This window comes from Anopheles aquasalis, chromosome 3 (assembly GCF_943734665.1).
Source record: "Anopheles aquasalis chromosome 3, idAnoAquaMG_Q_19, whole genome shotgun sequence".
In the NCBI taxonomy this organism is placed as follows: Eukaryota; Metazoa; Arthropoda; class Insecta; order Diptera; family Culicidae; genus Anopheles; species Anopheles aquasalis.
The window spans coordinates 67,960,355-67,978,548 of record NC_064878.1 but is presented as its reverse complement, the minus strand read 5'-3'; the positions used below and the strand labels follow the sequence as shown (position 1 = coordinate 67,978,548).

At 42.9% G+C, this 18,194-nt stretch overlaps 2 protein-coding genes across 10 annotated transcripts in view; both read left to right on the top strand.

The window, feature by feature from the left end:
• The first annotated feature begins 2,069 nt into the window (after positions 1-2,069).
• Positions 2,070-11,843, top strand: LOC126578962 (SEC14 domain and spectrin repeat-containing protein 1-B). The gene is made up of 8 exons (XM_050242099.1): positions 2,070-2,342; positions 2,437-2,632; positions 5,457-5,570; positions 7,028-7,202; positions 8,586-9,224; positions 9,326-10,085; positions 10,539-10,767; positions 10,843-11,843. The coding sequence occupies exons 1-8, from the start codon at positions 2,173-2,175 to the stop codon at positions 11,593-11,595; spliced, it is 3,036 nt and encodes a 1,011-aa protein (XP_050098056.1). The 5' UTR covers positions 2,070-2,172; the 3' UTR covers positions 11,596-11,843.
• Positions 11,844-12,574: 731 nt separating this feature from the next.
• The window catches only part of LOC126578961 (titin), a 43,230-nt gene continuing 37,610 nt past the window's right edge, over positions 12,575-18,194 (top strand). For 4 of the 9 annotated variants that reach the window (XM_050242098.1, XM_050242095.1, XM_050242096.1 and 1 more), the window contains exon 1: positions 13,313-13,748. In XM_050242098.1, coding sequence (XP_050098055.1) covers positions 13,554-13,748 — 195 coding nt within the window. In that variant the 5' untranslated portion in view covers positions 13,313-13,553. Of the gene's footprint in view, positions 12,656-12,704; positions 12,788-13,312; positions 13,749-18,194 lie in introns of those variants that run through there. The other 5 variants (XM_050242090.1, XM_050242092.1, XM_050242093.1 and 2 more) reach the window with 5 other exon arrangements.

Sequence of the window (18,194 nt, the reverse complement as noted above, 5' to 3'; positions counted from 1 at the left end):
GAAGGAAGACGAACTTTCATGAATTCGTTTATGCGCCGAATAAGGAGCTAGTCATTAGCGACGCGAAGAAAACGATGCTCGCCATCGATGTCCTACAGGCTCAAGGCGTATTGAAAAGTGCAGGGGTGAATTATTCGTTTTCAATAGCTTCAAAACTGCAACCAGAATATAAATAAATCCTTTGACGTTGTGTGTAGCGCACGCGTCCGCGAAAGGGTCTTGCGACACAGAAATGAGGGCACGCAGGACATTCCATTCGACCCACCAGCAAAAGAGGACGCAACCACATCCTCCCAACGGGTTACGGGAAGAGAAACCGCATACGGTGTAGTGGGACTTGAGCAGGTTTTTATCATTCCATTGCGTTTTCTCGGTGTGGTAGCTTTCTTACCAAAGCGGAAGATTCAATTGATTTATGAACTTCCATCAGATGATGACGAGGCATGCTTTTCGATCTCCTATTGTAACTCCCGCTTGTTCACAGTTTGTGTTGTTGAGCATCCGCGCAAAATGTTCCGATGCACGATCGTTGACACACTTTTGCGCTTTGGCGAAAAGGAATAGGGTGCTATCAGGCAGCCTTTCTCAATTGCATTTACAACATTACCAGCTGCAAGGTGCTGGCACAATGACTGTTGCTTGAATGATACTCTGAATTGCCTCCACCTCAATGTTCTGGATGCTGTCGAGAGAGAGAGATGGTGTCCGGTGTAACTAGATATCCGGTGAACGGTTCTGTTCCGCGATCGATTCGCTGTCCGCGGAACGAGGCTCACCGAACTGGTAGCGAGGTTGAAGTGAGTATGATAGAAGTTTTTTGCATCCCTCTTGACCCTGTTTGGGAAAGCCTCAAACAGGAAATCTGGTCGTGAAGCATCCGTCGAAACAAGTTCTGCCGGTTGTTGAATAAATTAAGTTCCTCACCCCTAGGCAGGCGGTGTCCCTTGGCAGGTCGATTGGCTGGAAAGCAAGCCAACATATCATCATACAACTCTTAACAATCAGAGAGAAGCAGCTTGCAATTGGTTGAGAATGACAAGAGTGCTGTTAAAAAAGACAATTACCAACATATCCGACGATGCTTAATGTGTGCAAAAGTGAAAGTTTCCGACCTGACGACGGTATCACGGTACCACAAGGGTAGAATTTTCACATTTGGCTATAATTAACCGTCATCTGTTGTTTGGTTTGACTGTTGCCACGGTGCACGGTCCATGCCAATTATGCGTAGTACTAGTTTCTCAACCTTACTTTCGGTTAAATTTTTAAAATGCAGCTGCAACTGAAAACATGCAAAGTAGGGCAACTTGAATAGAACGATTGTTAGAGACTAAATGCGCAGGGTGTTGCAATAACATGAAACAACGAAAACAAAAAAAAACACTCCATCTTATCTGTTTAAACGTGCTGGTGGTTTATGGAAAAGTTCAGAGGGTAAGGCAAACGTGCTATTGTTGTAGCAATGAGAATAATTTGCGGTTATTTTAGTTAGTTGTGACACGGTTTGTAAGAATACGGAGCAACCACTGAGCCCCACTGCATGACAAACATGGCGTTCAACATACAATTCAGGTAGCAGCGACCACAGGGCAGAATAACGCCACGGTTGCTGAGTATTTAATGAGCAAACAAAAGGGTGCAAAAGGCAGTGTCGCAGTGGTTCGCGGGAATTGACATCCAACATTAATGCTGTGCCGCGATTTGAACGTTAATTGTAGTACGCTGGATGCATGGTGTGTGTGGCGTGTGATGTGTGTTTCTAAAATCTCCCTTTTGCCAGTTGTCGATAGTGGTGCTTGTTTTCTCACCTCACTATGTTTATGCAGTGCTTTGCGTAGGAGTATCGGGAGGAATGTGTTGAAGAAATGCCGTGAACACGAGTGCCTTCGACGCGTCAAGTACCGGCGATCGTGTTGCACGGAAGAATGAAGAAATGTGCGTTGAATACCGTCCGAGCATAGAGCTATTTGGAGCTGCGTGTCCAAGTGAGTCGGTGGTATTGGAAAGTGACAGTGTTTCAGGTTTATAGCTGTGCATCTCGTTGTACTTCTGCACGGTCTCGGTGAAAGTAGCTGAGAACGGTTAGCGTCTGTGCAATCGTCACGCTTAGTCTAGGGTTTTGGTGTAGAGTGTTGGATCGGTATTAAGCGAGAAGCAAACCGCGAAGAAAGGATGGAAGCCGACGTTTTGAATGCGTTAACAACGCAAACCGCATGGATGCCGGGTGGACGGGATCGTGATGGGCATCCACTGGTCGTAATACCGGTACCCTTCTATGACAGTCTACCCTGGATGAAGGGCTTCCTAGATACGACGGTGCGGTATTTGCTGAACAGCTTGAGGTACGCTACGCAGTTCTATGCTTCCACAGCAACAACATCCGCCAGAAAGTGGCCCAGCCTCGGAGCTAATACCATGTTTGCTCTTCCATTTCAGCCATGATACGGTGAACAGTGGACTCGCCATTATTCTTGATGCGCAAAAGTGCTCCTGGCGAGTGGCACGACAGTACATACGGCACGTGCAGCAGTTGCTAGGAGAGCATATAAACAGCTTTCTCGTCATACGACCGGATGCTTTTTGGGATAAGAATCGCGTGGAAAACTGCGCTCGGCAACACCGCAAGGGTGAGGTACGTGACCCAGCTCCAGTTGATCTGCCGCGAAACGATACGCACAACGGTGCTGCATAGCGTGTGCTGTATTTCGATATTTATTGCTCACTGCACTTACTGCATGGTTCCATGATTTATGGCATCCATCTGCCTGCCATTTTTAGGGTCCTCTGGAAGTTGATTTGCGATTGATTACGCACGACAGTTTGGCGTCGTTTCTTGGCTCCCGTTGGCTCTGCAATTATTGAAGCGATTTTGTTGGTCTTGTTTTCTTTGTCGCTCGATCGTCACCCAAGGAACACGTTTATGATAACTTATCGCTGACCACAACCTGCCTTTCCTGCTTACCCTGCCTACGCTACCGTCAGTGAATTCGTAACGTGTTGTGTTAGTTCGCTACTGGCTGAACAATTTCTCGATCGAAGAAGCTTTTGGGGTGTGTCCACTGGGAGGCTACCACAAAGACAGGCAGGTCACAGTTGAGGGCTAGCTTGTATGACATAATATAAAATTGTCATTTAGCTCTCCATTTCGATCGCCCGAATTGCAGTGTTTACTTCGGCTTTCGATTGATGGCACGATATGGTGGGACCATGTCTGTGGTATTGATGATGATTGTTACGAGATCATTCAGTGCTACATGGACCCGGTTCTTATCGGTCGTTTGTGTGGGCGTGACCTGCGATGTTACGAACGACTGCGTAAAATGCTGTGACATGGAGCTTCGATCACGTTTTTCATGTTCGTCTTTTCTGGACGATTCCACAACACCTTCAGACGACGGCTAACGTCTTGACAACAATCAGCTGGTGTACTATCAATGCACATTTATTGTACAAAGAGTGAATCGGTTCACAGATTTGGCAGATTGCTATTGGTTTATGATTCTAAGAATTGGTGGAGCGATTGGCACCCAGCGTTTATCAGAAGATTAATGAGAGCTTATCGGCTTGAACAGCTGCATGATAAGCTACTGCATACGGGACGTGTTTCGCTGGTGATATGAAGTTACCTTGAAATAAGTTTTCTGTAAATTGGCCTCCTGGTTGTCGCGGCCTCGTATAGGCCCAGGAAAATCCCATCAGTCGGGGGGGGGGGGGGGGGGGGGGGGGTCATGCAAGTGAAACAGTACTGCAGCGAGATAAGCCCATCCAGCCTCATTACACCTGACACATTCATGCAATATCGTTAAGTTCGTGCGACCCTGCTGGAAATCTAGAAGAACCTAGTGCATGACGAACTTCCTGGCTTTTTGATACCTTGCTATTATAATGACCTCGCCACTAGGTCTTTAAGGGTGCGGGTCAAATTAGCTTTCATTATGTTCCCAATTGACGCACACATCTTCCGTCTTGAGAGGGCAGCATAGAGTTGCACGCTTCGTCAAGATAATGGCTAGGGTAGAGCCCCCAGGGTCAAGGGATCCCATACGTGACTGGTTGCCCATTTTGCTTTTCTCTTTTTCCCATCGCACCGTCCCAAAGAGTACATGAACGCTTTTTTCACATCGCATTGTGATCAATGTTATTGCTGCATGGGCTGGCTTAGCCTCCCTGCGGGGGTTCAAAGGTATGGTAAGGCTATGCTTCCCTTGGCGTTATTCACAGAAAACTTTATTCTCGTGGCCATCCGAGTGTGGTTTCTCTCACCACTTATGCTAACGAATGCGTGCTGATCTGCTTCATTAGACATCCGATGATAAACAGTAACAGAAATCAGGTGCATTCGTGGCATGCTCCGTTTTTATAATTCCACCATGCACATAGGGAACATCTTTGATGCTCAAAACAAGATCACAGATTGTTCTCACGGCAAATAATATTTAGCAGCGCCTGTCGATACTTGTACGGTTTGGAAGGGAAGAATGAAGAATGGGTTGAGCTACAGCCCATCTAAAGAGTTAAACCGTGTTAAGACACATTATCCATGTGCTCTTCAGTTTATGTTTTTCTACATTGATTTCAACGGAACAGACCTAACATCAACTATAACATCGTCGCTTTTCCCGCTTATATGGGAATTGTAATGTGAAGAAGTATTGGGTACAGTGTATGTTTAGTTAGCAAGCAAATTGTTATTATGATTTCCTGCAAACGTGTTCATACATTTTGCCAATCGCCACTGTACTGATACAATCAGTTACACTTTCTCCTGTTTTTTGTCCATCGTCTCAGGGTCGCGCCTGTGAAAGCAACGGCCACCAAACGAATGCGTTCCCGTGGACTCGCCGTTTCCCCAGTTTTCCTGTCTAATACTGCTGTCACATTAGTTTTGCCCGCTTTTCCTACTCATTGTCAGTATCTGTAGAGGTGGTAGATAAACGACCGTAGAAGGAGTAATTGTTGGTTCTCGCAATTTTCCTTTTCAATGATTGATCGCGGTAAAGGAAAGCAAACGTATTGTCGGTGTAGTGAGACGGCGTTGGAGGAAAAAGGAGTGTACATGAATAGGCCTGCTTAGCTCTTTCATGAGCTTTGATTGAAACGGAAAGTTGGGATTGCTTTGATGTAATGATGTTTGTTGAGCACATTTCGTAATTTTTTTTCACTCCGTTTCATTATGGTAACGGTTGAAGAAAATCAGTCCATCACAGGTGGGGCAAAAACTGTGGTCTAATGAACGAATTGGAGTGCCGAGACGATTATCTTCCAATCGGTAATTGTTCGGTAATTTTTAGGTTAATGTGAGATCAATTTTGTAAGTTTGTACAATCGTTACTCACTATTTGACCGCACTCTTACAAGTGCAGCTGTGGCTATTGGGTGCTCTGATATTGTTCTGCAGTTACTATCTGATGCTTAAGAAATGAAACAACCTATCATACCATTTTTTCTTTTTTCAGCCTACAATCATTTCAAAATCACGCTTGACGAAATATTTTGATGTCAGCGAGCTGCCAGAGGAGCTGGGAGGATTAATTGCATACAACCATGACCAGTGGATACAATCACGTGAGGTACGTTTGCATCAACGTGATACATTTGCAACGCTTACGATCCTTTCATTTTTTTCTCTTGTTGATTGTATGTTTTAATTTGTGTTAAGGGAGGGCTAAGGTATTTAAATTTAATTTGCGACATATAATTTTTACATTTTTCCGTGAATGGTGATTCATTAAAGCTGGCTCAATGCAGCTCGCTACTTTCAAGTGCGTTTCCCAAAATCAATGTTTTCAAAGTCGGTGCCCATCGTATGATAAAAACTACTGGACCGATCGATTTGAAATTTTTAACACATGATCTATACACAATTTGCTAGGTAGCCCCGAAGAGTTTTCATAACTTTTACTTTTTTAATTTTTAATAATCATGGAAAGCTAGTTTTTTCGGTTAAATCGAAAAAGCATTATTTTTGGATGAAGTTCGTATCAAATCGTCCCCAAAATACGACCAATTATACTTGAAAAGATGCATTTTATTATGGCATTTGCAAACACCACGTGTAGTAGTTTTCTACAAACCACATGGTCCAACCGTTTTTGGTCCGAATCAAAAGACTTGCGTTTAAGTGACGAACCCGGTTTGACTTAAAGAATCTGCCAAAAATCGAAAAACTGGAAAATCAACAAACACTAGATGCGCCTAACTTGATAATTTGATAATCTATGAAGAGAATATTGATTTGCGTAGTTCTGATGACCCATCTCATGACTACGATGGGCACCGGAAAAGTACATTTTTGCAGACACGCTTTTTAAAAATTGATGCCATGGATGAAGTTTTTAACAAACGTCTTCAAACTTTATCCAAATATTCTTGAACAGTTGTAGTTTAATATGCCATTCGCTTGAGAAAAATAAGTTGAATGGTTTTTTCCCGAAAATCGTCAAAATTGAGCCGGTTAAGTGGTTTGTTATTGATTTATAGATTTGTACCTAATTGTGTTCATGTAGAGAGAACAACTTCTATTATTATTTGTTGAAAGACATTAATCAAACTAAGCGATAAAAGTTACATAACATTTCAAAAGTGTTTGTACAATTTAACTCTCCGTTTCTTAAGCGTGAAACGCAAATGTAGTCATTCCGATGTTAATTCATGAGAGATTCTTTGGAAGATTAAATTTCTCAGCCTCTTAAGGCACCAGCTAGGGACCATTTATTTCGTGCCGTGGCTAACAGCGAGTTAACGTAGAATTTTCCAACTTGTGACACCGCTAAGAAATGAAAGGCGAACGGCGTAGGGCGAGAGTCATCAAGACATATGGGCACGAACGATACTCATCGATACGTTCTTTGGGTGTTGCAGCCACTAGGTGGACGATCATAAAATCGTCGTTTTGAGCATCGCGGTTCCTGGAGGTAGCTAAGTTTCTTCAATGTGTTGCTTTATTTCGTTTCTTTCTTTACTCATCATACGACGCACTCGAACAAACACCGAAAACCGGACGAATCCTAATGGCGGCATCATGCAGCGCATCGAAGAATTCCGAAAATCCTACGACAAAGCGATCGGTGACCTAGAAAACTTGCATCTCATCTTGCTGGACAACCGGACGATACGAGCCAGCGAATCATCGGCGGCACTCAAATCATGCCAAAGGCTGAACCTGGATGTGCAAAAGTTTCTCTCTCTCGTTATGGACAACGGTAAGTCCTCGAAATGAGTAAGCTGCTTTGCAGAGGAAGACTTAATGCTCACTTGGATAGCATAAACGTCTTCTTCCCTACCATCCGATATTGTTCCCCATATCCAATTCAGAAAATTTCTCTCCTCCATTCGGAGGTCACAAGGCGCTGCTCAGAGATTGGTCGGATCGTAGGCCCAGCATAAGTAATGAGCGTAGGGAAAGCACTTTGTCTGTACTGTGCCTTCGCACAACTCAATGTCCGGCTCAGTGTATGCTTTCCAGCTAGCTGTCTAGCTTGGCAACAAGGAGGAGGACGTTTGAAGCTATGTTGGGCTAATTGAACAATCTGATCGATTATCGACGCAACGATGAGGGCTTAATTTCTTGCTGCTGCGCTGCCTCTGATGACAGAGTAGACGCAGTGAAAGCTCCCAGTAAACGATGGGCGCCACCATGATCCATCATTTCCGTTTCGTTGAGACGCTGCGAATCCAGGCACGGCTACATGGATCATTAGTAGCTGTTACCTGTTGTCACACTTTACGATGAGATTTCCGCTGCAAGTAAAGTAAATGAAAATGGTAGGGAGGTAAGAGGGTTGCGACACCTTCATAAATGTTTAACCGAGTTGAATGAAGCGACAGTGTAGAACCTTTCGAAAAACAGTTCCAAACAGCAAAGACCTAGTTTTTTACGTTTTTAATGCTTCTGGTAGGGCAAAGTGCTTTTCTTGTCCAATGCAACAAGTCGCTTTCCTTCTTCTTCTTCGCCCAGGCGCATACTGCAGTATTCCCGCTCGACTGTGTGTTTTATTTATTTACACAACCACCGGCTGGATGTGGGTCAGTTCCAGTTGGGCTGTACGCTAAATGGATATCCATTTCCATAACAGCAAGCAGGGCTCGTGAGCGATCTTATGAGTGGGGCTACTGAATCGGAGCTAGGAAGCAAAACTGAGCGTGAGTTTGTGGGAACGCTTGTGCGTCTACCTGTCTACTTTAAAAGCCCAGCCTGTGTTATTAAGACAATGGATGTAATAAATCGCGCCTCATGCATTGAAATGGAGCAGTTTTATGTAGAAGAAAAGCCAAATAATAAAATGGTTAGCAAAGCACTGAAGCACGCTGCGAGCATTTGAATGGATTATTAAAAAGATCCAGATAAATTAAAACATTAGGTGATTGCACACTTCGGAAAGACCGCAGGTTAGTTAACTAAAAAGAGCCGTAAAAGAGATGAGCCAACGGCTTTCTATGCTGATGAGTGTGCTTCATGTACTTGAAGAGTATGAGCATTAAGAAAGCAAAAAAGGGATGAAAATAGCGCCAGGAGAAGGTTGTTCGAGAATCGATCACGTTGAAATGGTGTGCTAATGAAATATCTTCTCTTTGTGTAATTTTAGGCAAGAAACTGTTGGTGCACCTAAGCGACCTGCACGCCTCAAGATCAGTCGTATCTCAGGACCTCACGGATAGCAAATGCCTGGTTGAAACCATGCTCAACACACTCGATCGCAAACAGACTGCCGTAAACGCGGCACGAACAGAACTGGAGCGAACCGTTGAAGTACTACAAGAGTTAGCTATTCTCGAAGAGGGCGTATCGCACGTGACCAATTGGATCCTAACGACGGCCGAATCGATGCTAAACGCACAGCTGAAGGTGGGTTACGATGTGAATACGGCCGACCAACTACGCCTGGAGCACGAAATCTTAGAGCTGCAATGTTGGAAAACGTACGGATACTATGCCGAGCTGATTTACAAGATTGACAATCTGCCTCGGCCCAAGGACTCGTCCGCACATCAGGACTTGATGTCTCAGCGCGAATGGATGGACTTTGTATGCCGTAGCTTCGCTCAGCGGTTAGAACGACGACGAAACGTGCTGATCACGTCGGTGCGCTTCTTTCGCTTAGTGGCTGAGTACTTCGATAAAACGAGCGAAGTTTTTCAGTCGCTCATAATGGGCGAACGGGTAGAAGATTTCGAGCTTGCCAGTTCAAATCTACAAAAACTCAAAGAGAACCAAATTATGTTAGGTAAGCAAGCGCTCACCATTGCGTCGCTATTGTGATATAACATTGTTTATTAACATACGTTTCTAAATATTAATGTCTGTTTCGTTTTTTTTCTTGCACAGAATTGGTAGAACGAGAAATAATAAAAGAGGGAGAGAAGCTGAGCGATGTATTGCTGATGCCGGTGAAGGATGCCGTTGGAAGAGATATCGATGTGGACTATAGCGATGATATCAGCAATGTGAGGGACATCCTTGATGCCACAAAGTCTAGGTCACGCATTTTTGCCGAAAGCGTCGAGCTGCAGAAACTGACGCTCGATCAGATTACCCACATTTTTAAGTATGAAAAGGATGCTCGCACCGCGATCCAGTGGATGGATGATCTGCATAAAGTTATGCTGCGATCGCATACTCATGTTGGCAGGTCAGTGTACGAGATTCAGGCACAAAAGGATGAGCATCAGGCGTTTCAAGAGACGGCCAAAGGAACGTATAATTATGGGTGTCAGCTACTTAATGCATCGCTTGCGTTGCGTCAATCTTGTAAACTTGACACGGAGCAGAACATTGCCATGACCAAAAGCCTGCAAAGCACCTGGAAGAGCTTCCAGGCGGTTAGCCAAGAACAGATGACTCGGCTCCGAGTGTCCGCTGTGTTTCATCGCAGTGTAGAGGAGCATTGCACGAAATTGCTCGAACTGAAGGACGGCGTGCTAAGGATTGGCGAGATCGAAGATGAGAGCACGCGGAAGGTGCGTCTGCGCAAACATTTGGCAACGCGAGAACGGCTACTCGTCGAGGTGGGTCGTATGGTGCGTTTGGGTCGCCTGCTAAAGACAAGACTGAAGGAACCCTTCCTGTTGGACGATCGAGTAGATGCGTAAGTAAAAGGGAAAATGCGAGAACCGGGACTGGTGATTTATTAATAAATGTGCTCGTCACACAAAAGGGACCCCATACAACTCTTACAAACCATCACGCGAAAGAGAGGCCATGAATGGTTGATGCGAGGTAATTAGTGCCACACACTGTGCCAAAGTGAGCATAATTGTAATGCACTAGAGTTCATCTGGTCTGCTGATGTTATGTGTAGTTTCTGGACATAGTTTGGCCATTTCTTAGGCGATCGTTCTTCCATATTCAACGCCTTATGTAATGTGACGAGAGAGTGAACAATCATGTATCATTTTCGTTTCTTGTTTGTGGGATTTTGGATGTTTTGTAATACGCTAGCTAGTTGACGATCAGTTGGATGTTGAGCGTGCTGTCAATGATTTCGGTGGTGGTTAGTGTTGTGCTTAAGTAACATGGAATTTTCTCCTCCCATTAACAGTTCCGTGGCGAGCTCCGAGAATATTATTACCGAAAGTGATAACATTATGGCTTGTGAGGCGATTTCAACACGCTTGACCGAAGTTGCTCGTGTTGCGGAGACACTGGATAGTGTTCTTAGCGATGTGCAGGGCGGATTCAGTGATGAGATTGATGAGCTAACTGGCAGCGACATCAACGATGGTAACCCCACACTGGTAAAGCACAACGATAGTAGCAATCAGAGTGATGTAAGTGTATTGTGTCTATGTAATATGAACTGCCTACCGAGGTACTTACGCTGAATGATTTACTTTTTTCGTCAGGATTGGACCTCAAGTGTTAAGTCAACCGATGAAGGATCCTTCATAACCGCTTCCGATTGCGTCTGTACTCCACAATCGCGATCTTCATCCTACCACACTGCCTCAGAGTGTCGAGCCTCTCCTTGGTGGGGAATCGAGTCCGTCGAACAACAGAGCTCCCTCGATAATGACTCATCAGAGGATCACGATTCCGAGGCATACCCATCGATCAAACTGCTGTCTGGTGTGGTGATGTCTACGAGTGCGAATCTTTCCTTTGATGGCTCGGAAAACATATTTCTCACACCAGCAGATGGACAAGGTGCTGCCAGTATCGATTCACATCCTGATTCCGACGATACCGTTCCATCCGCTAACTCCTCCCGGCAACAGCAGCAACCGAGTCCATTAGAAACAAGTTCCGCTTCCAGTTCGGCTCTAAATTCGATTAATCGCCGGGAAAACCTTGCTCTATCGTTGACACCGGAAGAGCTGCAGCAAATTGAGAACGACATTCGTAACAACAATCTCACGGGCATGGATGTAGGAGGGCAAGAGATTAAAAGCACCCAGGTGACACCGACCAGCGAAGACAGTGGGAACGTGAGTACTAGTAGTGTTAAGCTGGAAGACGGAGAAGATGGAATACCCAGTCCACTACAGTTAACCGATTCTGCTCGTTTTGAGCCTGTTAAGGGGCCAACGGACATATCGGGGCTCACCTACTACTATCAGAACATTATCACAAAGCATACGGTGAAAAGTTGTTTGTAGCCCCGAGGGGACCCGATGCTAACGTTGAGCCATACATTTATGATACGCCCAAATCCACAACCATCTTGCCAACAATTCTATGCTTGAATTGATCAAAGACTCCATAGCTAGCACAAGCATTAGTTTGTCTTAAGTAAATCATTTAAGAGCCATTCACTTTAGGAGAAGTTTGAATTTTAACAACTTTTCTCAGCGTTAGGAAGAGTATAGAAGGTAAGGCGTGTTATTGTGTGAACTCGTTTTGTAGGTTGAAAATAAAAATCATGCCGTTGAAATAACTTCATTTTTTTGTTATTGTGTTGTTACTGTGTGGTTTGTAGTTTTGTTGTATTGCCTAAAGCAGCGTGTCTGTTGTAACTCTCTGTGGTTCTTGGTGTTATAACGGGTGTTATAATTTAACGTTTATTTTTATTTTTGTGGTCTTTAATCAAAGTGTCTAGCGATAAAAACAAATTAAATAATATTTCGGACGCAAATTAAAAACGGAGCTATTACTCCGTAAAGTATGTACCATTGTGTTTCGTATGGGTTCGCTGACCGGCAGAAACTTGAATCTGGGAGTCTCGCCACGCAATATGGAAGTGTCTCGTTTTAGGAATGCCCAAAGATTGTGGGACTTTGGTTTAATCAATTAAATTAAAATAAATCGAAATTATTGCCATTTATTAAAAATAAATATGAATTGCTTCAGTTTGCCTGTTTTTACTAGATAAATTCATATGTTTAAATTTTCTTTCAATAAAATAATTATATTTCATTTTAGTATATGTGTGGAGTCATATGGAGTTTATACAAAACTGAATATGTCTATTCAATTTATACAAATTTGAATGAGCATTCATAAGTTCCTTGCCATTTCATAATTCTCTCCATGAAAAATGGAGTAGGCACATTGCGTTGTTGCGCACTGTATTTATGGGAGCATGTTCACGCATACGATCACGCGAAAGATCGTGGACAGGTTTTTTCGGAGTCTCTCGGATGAAGTCGTGCGGTGCGGATCGTTGTCTCGTTGATCAGGAACTAAAATTGACCATCGTTTGATCAGGTATTTAAACAGGTACGACAAATGAAGTTAGTGAAAGTGATGATCGAGGAGTGAGCGTAAAATAAGAACGTTTCTAAATGGTCTTTTAAAATTACTGCGAATTCTATTAGCTGCTTATCAGGCCAGGAGTTTTGGTGATTTGAGGTATTGTGTTTGGTATGAGTATAGTCTGTCACAAACGAAAATTAACAGTGAGAGAGGCAGGACCACACGCGATGTTCTTATAAGCGTTGAATTCAAATTACCGAATTATTTAGTGGCTAAGCCCCACAAGAAATAGGAATTGTGAAGTTTGTGTCACTCGTGATCAAATGGACGGGCGAAGAGTGTGTAAGCGAAAACGCAGGAAGCAACAGCGGCTAATCTTTCATGTTGGGCATGCGTCGGTGCGAGCGTACGTTCACGATTGCCGGAGGGACGGTTGAAAGATATAAGTTGGTTTTTCTAATTTTCGACTCAACGCTTGCCATTACGCTCTCGTATGGCGCGCAAACAGTGTATATCCCATCGAATTTGTTAGCTTGTGGTGTGAAATGTTGTTGACGCGCCTGCGTATCGCGTATCAAGTTTTATTATGTTTCGTGTACGTTTGCGCGTCGTCTGGTGGACGCGTAGCTTCCATGAGTATTTTCAGCGTTTGATTTCAAATAATTATATGTCTCTTTTTAGCAAATGTGCACCCAAGTGTAAGGTTTGTGAAAAATTGTGTTAAAAGAGAAGATTACCGTGATTCCTGTGCAATCTGAGCAATGATTGAGATTGAGCAGAGCACTATTTATTGAGTGATAGTTGTGTTACGAAATTAATAGCGAATCTGGATATAGCTCTTGCAGTTGAACGAGTTTCTATTATTCAAAGGATTGCGACATCGAATTTCAACGAAAGTTAACCGGAAAGATAAGTGTGAATCATGGAATCTACGCCTGGAAGTGAAGCGTTCTCCTCATTGGACGAACTGCAGCGCCAGCTGAACGAAGATTTTGCTCAAACGATCGAACCACCGGTAGGCACAGCAGCAGCATCAACATCAGGCCTTACTGCAACTACCATCAGCACCGTCGTGCTCCAGGGTGGTCCGTTACAACTGGTTGTAGCGATTCTGAAGGTAAGCTAACAGAGAAAGAGCAACAATCAATTCACGATAAAAGTAGAAAATCGTTCTTAAAAAATAGCATAAAATACCCCTTCGTTTGGGTGGGACTAGGAGTTTATAAATCACTGGAAAAAGGTTGATCATGGTTTAACTGAAAATAAGCCTCGAATATCGATTAACAGCAAGCTATTCTAGTAGTAGGCTGAATCGCATGGTTGAGTGGTTAGGGCAACGGTAGAGTGCATCACCTGTAGCAACCATTCTATTAACGCTCAGATCTCTCTCGTGCATGGTAGAACTACAATCAATTAATGATCTCTGGCAAAGCGTGGACGTGGAAGTATTCTTCTTCGGTTAAAAGCAATATTTTTTCGGCCACGCACTACTGGTCTTGTGTTCTTCCAAGCATGTGATGGAAGGAAATTGTAATGTCTGCTCGGCATGCAAGCATTTATTGCAACCGAATGAAAACTGCACTACATTGTATCACTTCATTATACAAAAATAAAATCAACAAAGTGATGATTGGTTATCAATTCATTGAAAGCATCGTCCAATTCTTGCTTGACACACTAGTGTGCCGGTATGTAAATTGCGGTTGTGCCAAGGTCGAATCACCACAGACCACTGGTAAACTGGTTTTTGGACCAGGAAACATTTTGTACCGGCATGAAAGGAAAGATACCTTAGCTGATCAATCCGACCACGTACGGACTGTATATTTCAGTAGGACAACCGGAGAAATGCCCTATTTTGAAAATGATCCGCCAAGCCCATCTCTGACGAATATTCCCATGCACAAACACGGGGTTTGGTGAAGGTGTCGAAGTTATTTTTAAACTAAACAACTTCTTCGAAGTAAAGAATCTGCGTCATTGTATGAAATGCATCATTTGTATGTATGAATCGTAGTTGCTTGTATACTGGCGCCATGGCAATAGCGCCTGCACGTTCCAAGCGTATTCAATCGTTAATATGCTACTATTTCTTCGAAAACACGTTCACCGCATATGTTGCGCTGTGTACGGCTCAGAGAAGCGAAGTGGTTAAAATGATGACGAACCATAAGCGCCATTCGCTGTGCTGCTAGCACCCTGAAACAATTTAAACTAACACTTGGATGACATGTGCGCGTTATTGCTTGTGGCCCTGATACGCTGGAATCGGAGTGGAACTCCATATTAATTAAGATCCTTCTTTGTATCGATTGCAGTGTTTATGAGTCGATAGATGTGGTAGGGAGCTAGCATTAATTGTATCGAGACGTGCACCTAGAGAGTGTAGTCTGACTGGAAGCCAAGAGAAGCGACTGATTGGATCAACGATTGCGAATACTTGAACAAAAACGAGATTGGCTCATCAATGAATTGACCACGTTTGAGGCCCAGACTCACTAACATCCGTTAATCATGCTACTCAGTGCGTCTAAAGGCTAGCGTAGATATTAGTGGTAACGTAATTAACTGATGGACAGTGCGCTTTTCTCTTAGGTCGATTGAGGATGTTGAATTGAAAAATAATTTATCAGCTCATTAGCGGCTTAAAGCTATGACTTGAATTACTGTGCATGTAGCGAAGGTTCTCATCGCTTAAAAAATAATTATGATACAGTTTCTTTTGGCCCGCCTTTCAAATGCACTGCTTCGCATTCGGCAAGATTCCGAGAAAGTACAATTCAGCTGCGATCCGGTCGTAAAACAAAATACGTAACATAATTAAAATTAGAGCGAGAATGCTCACATTCATCATCTGAACCAGTTTGCTACAGCTAACAGTATAGTGTTGCTTCTTGCACAACGACGCTCACAATCTCAAGCTTGTGAAAATCGGGCTATTTTCTACCAGCGGAGAAAAATATAAACGCTTCAAACAAATCGGGAGTGTGCTGCAGCATGGCTTGTTAAATAAAATGGAAATGGAATTGATGATCAGATGTGCCAAAGATGTACCATTTAATAGTCCTACTGTACAGCTGATGATTACATTAAATTTTTATATCACTGCACTTTAAAATTCTCAAGCTCAAGCTATACACAAATAGAGGAAACTATTTCGAAAGAACTTAACATAAAACATTACAATACAAATTTGGGAACCGTTTCATGTATATAGAAATGGAAACACATGATATCTGTTAAAAAGGAGGTTGCGAGATTAATTGAGCTTCGACATACATAAGTCAGTTGGTGAAACTCTCAATCAGATGGGCCGATGAGAAGAAACAGAAGTTCCAAATGGCATTAACAAGCCCGAAGTGCTAAAGTAGAACTTGTTCTTTTTGAAATTCCCTTTTCTCATCATTCCTTCTCCTGAGGGCAAACACGCCCATTTGAAACCAAATCTCACAAGACATACCCTTTTTGTGGTCAGATTTTATGCTAAATGTTTTTCTTGTTATTTGTGTTTTTGGTGTTCTACAACTTTCGGCTCCCGCTTAATAAGTGATCGTTTTAAGTATAAAGTATTTCAAATATTAAATATCATACACTCCGATCAGAGCACTGTTGACACATTAGCATTTTCTGTAGATATACGTAATGAGATATAAGTGAAATAATAATTGATTTAAAAAGCATTTTAAAGTTATGGCCTTTCAAACCAAATATTGAAAACTAAGAAGTTTCAATAAAAGTAATCATTAAAAAACATTGGTTGATACTGGCAGTTTTAAGCAGGTTAAATCATACATGATAATCAACTTGATTCACTTTGTTGAAGATAGAACGGCAGTACACGAAACTGATCACATGGCGAATCAAGAAGAGGATAAAATGTTGCATACTCCCTCACTCGCCTTCATCATTGGAAACAACTTGAGCCGAGGTTAAAACCGACAAACACTCCACCCGTTCCCGGCTGGCCCAGCCTCTATAATTTATGGTCATGTTGTCTGTCTGGAGGAAACCATTCTGCGTCCGAACCAGCTAGAGCTGTAGGCGCTGCTTGGATTCCTTCGCTGGGAGATCCTCAACCAATGTTGCTGTCTCCTTGAAAGAGCGACTAGAAGATGCATGCAGAGCGAGAACATTCGACGTATCGGAGATGCTGGTTGAAGCAGATTCTCATTTACATTCCATACTCTGTGAAAACCACATCTATTGAGTAATATCACCTTCGGCAGCGATAGTTATTGACTAAATGTATCAATACTCTGCGCTTCGCTAAAACTCACGGATCACCTGAAAGGAAGAGCTGGTAAAACATTGCGATAGTGTAAAATTGAATGAAAAATCAGTGTTTTTATAGTTTCAACAACAATTCACACCATTTACAAAACATCTGATATGGTAATGCCTGTGATTGTTCAATCAGAATTGCAAAAAAAAATCCGGTTGTTCAACATTTGGGATGCAAAAAGATAATGATTTATAAACAGCTGGAAAACGGTTTCTCCGCCAGATGTGACCAAATGAATTTTCATTACTCCATCCAGGATATGGTTGAGAATGCTGTAGAGGTTTCCACTGGTCTGCTTTAAATACGGTTGATCAGCACAGACGAATTCCTTTCCCGACCACGCTTTGGGGGAAATACAAACAATGTCCATTCCGTTTACGTTGCATCGAACGAAATCTCTCTTCTAGCAACCGGGCAGATTTTCAAGCAGCTTAAATCGTCAAAGGCGAAATTTGAAAAGATATTTCATTCCTGTGGCTGGAATCCGTTTTGTGAATTGAAGAGTGAATGTAGTATGCTTGAAGTAAACGTGAGCTCATTTTTGTTGTTTAATAAAGTGACATGGGTTTTTACTTCTTTACCGTTCGGGTACGTAAATTTTAATATTCAATCTTGTTAGATAGAAAATAATCACATTTTCTAGTATTCGATCAAGGACGGTAGGAGGAGAGCTGTGTAGGAGAGCTGCAGCAAACAGAGCCAGTGATGCAGTAACAACACTCCAAGGAATATGTTCTATTTTCTTCCATTGCAACATTGCTGATGTCACCGGCCCCACCAGTGTTTCCTGCAGATGGTTCCAACCCTTGGGGCTTAAAAATAACATCAAAAACATGTTCCACGGGAAAGAGATTTGAGTTGAACCTTGGCATGTTTTGTGGGTGAAATGATAAATTTTCATGGCCTGACTTTCCAGTTGGCGGCTTTGCGCGGCTGGCACAATGTCACACTAGAACCTAAGAATGAATAAACACAAAGCGGTTCACCAGCCAGAAACACTGCTGCCAATCGAGCAAAACATGCAAAATAAAGGCAACGGTGGACCATTCGGCCACATTTTTCTCGAAGCTCATTCGAATTCGCATTGCAAACGTCCACACATTTGCCTATGCTCATGCTACCCTTGCGGTGTATATACACCACATCGTGGTAAATGTGTTTATTTAACATTTGTCCGCAGTATCGAGATGACAGATGCCGAAGCTAACGAAAATAAAAGCAAATCCCATTAGAGACAGTGAAACGTACAGGGAAAGAGCTATCTGGCCGCGATTCACAATA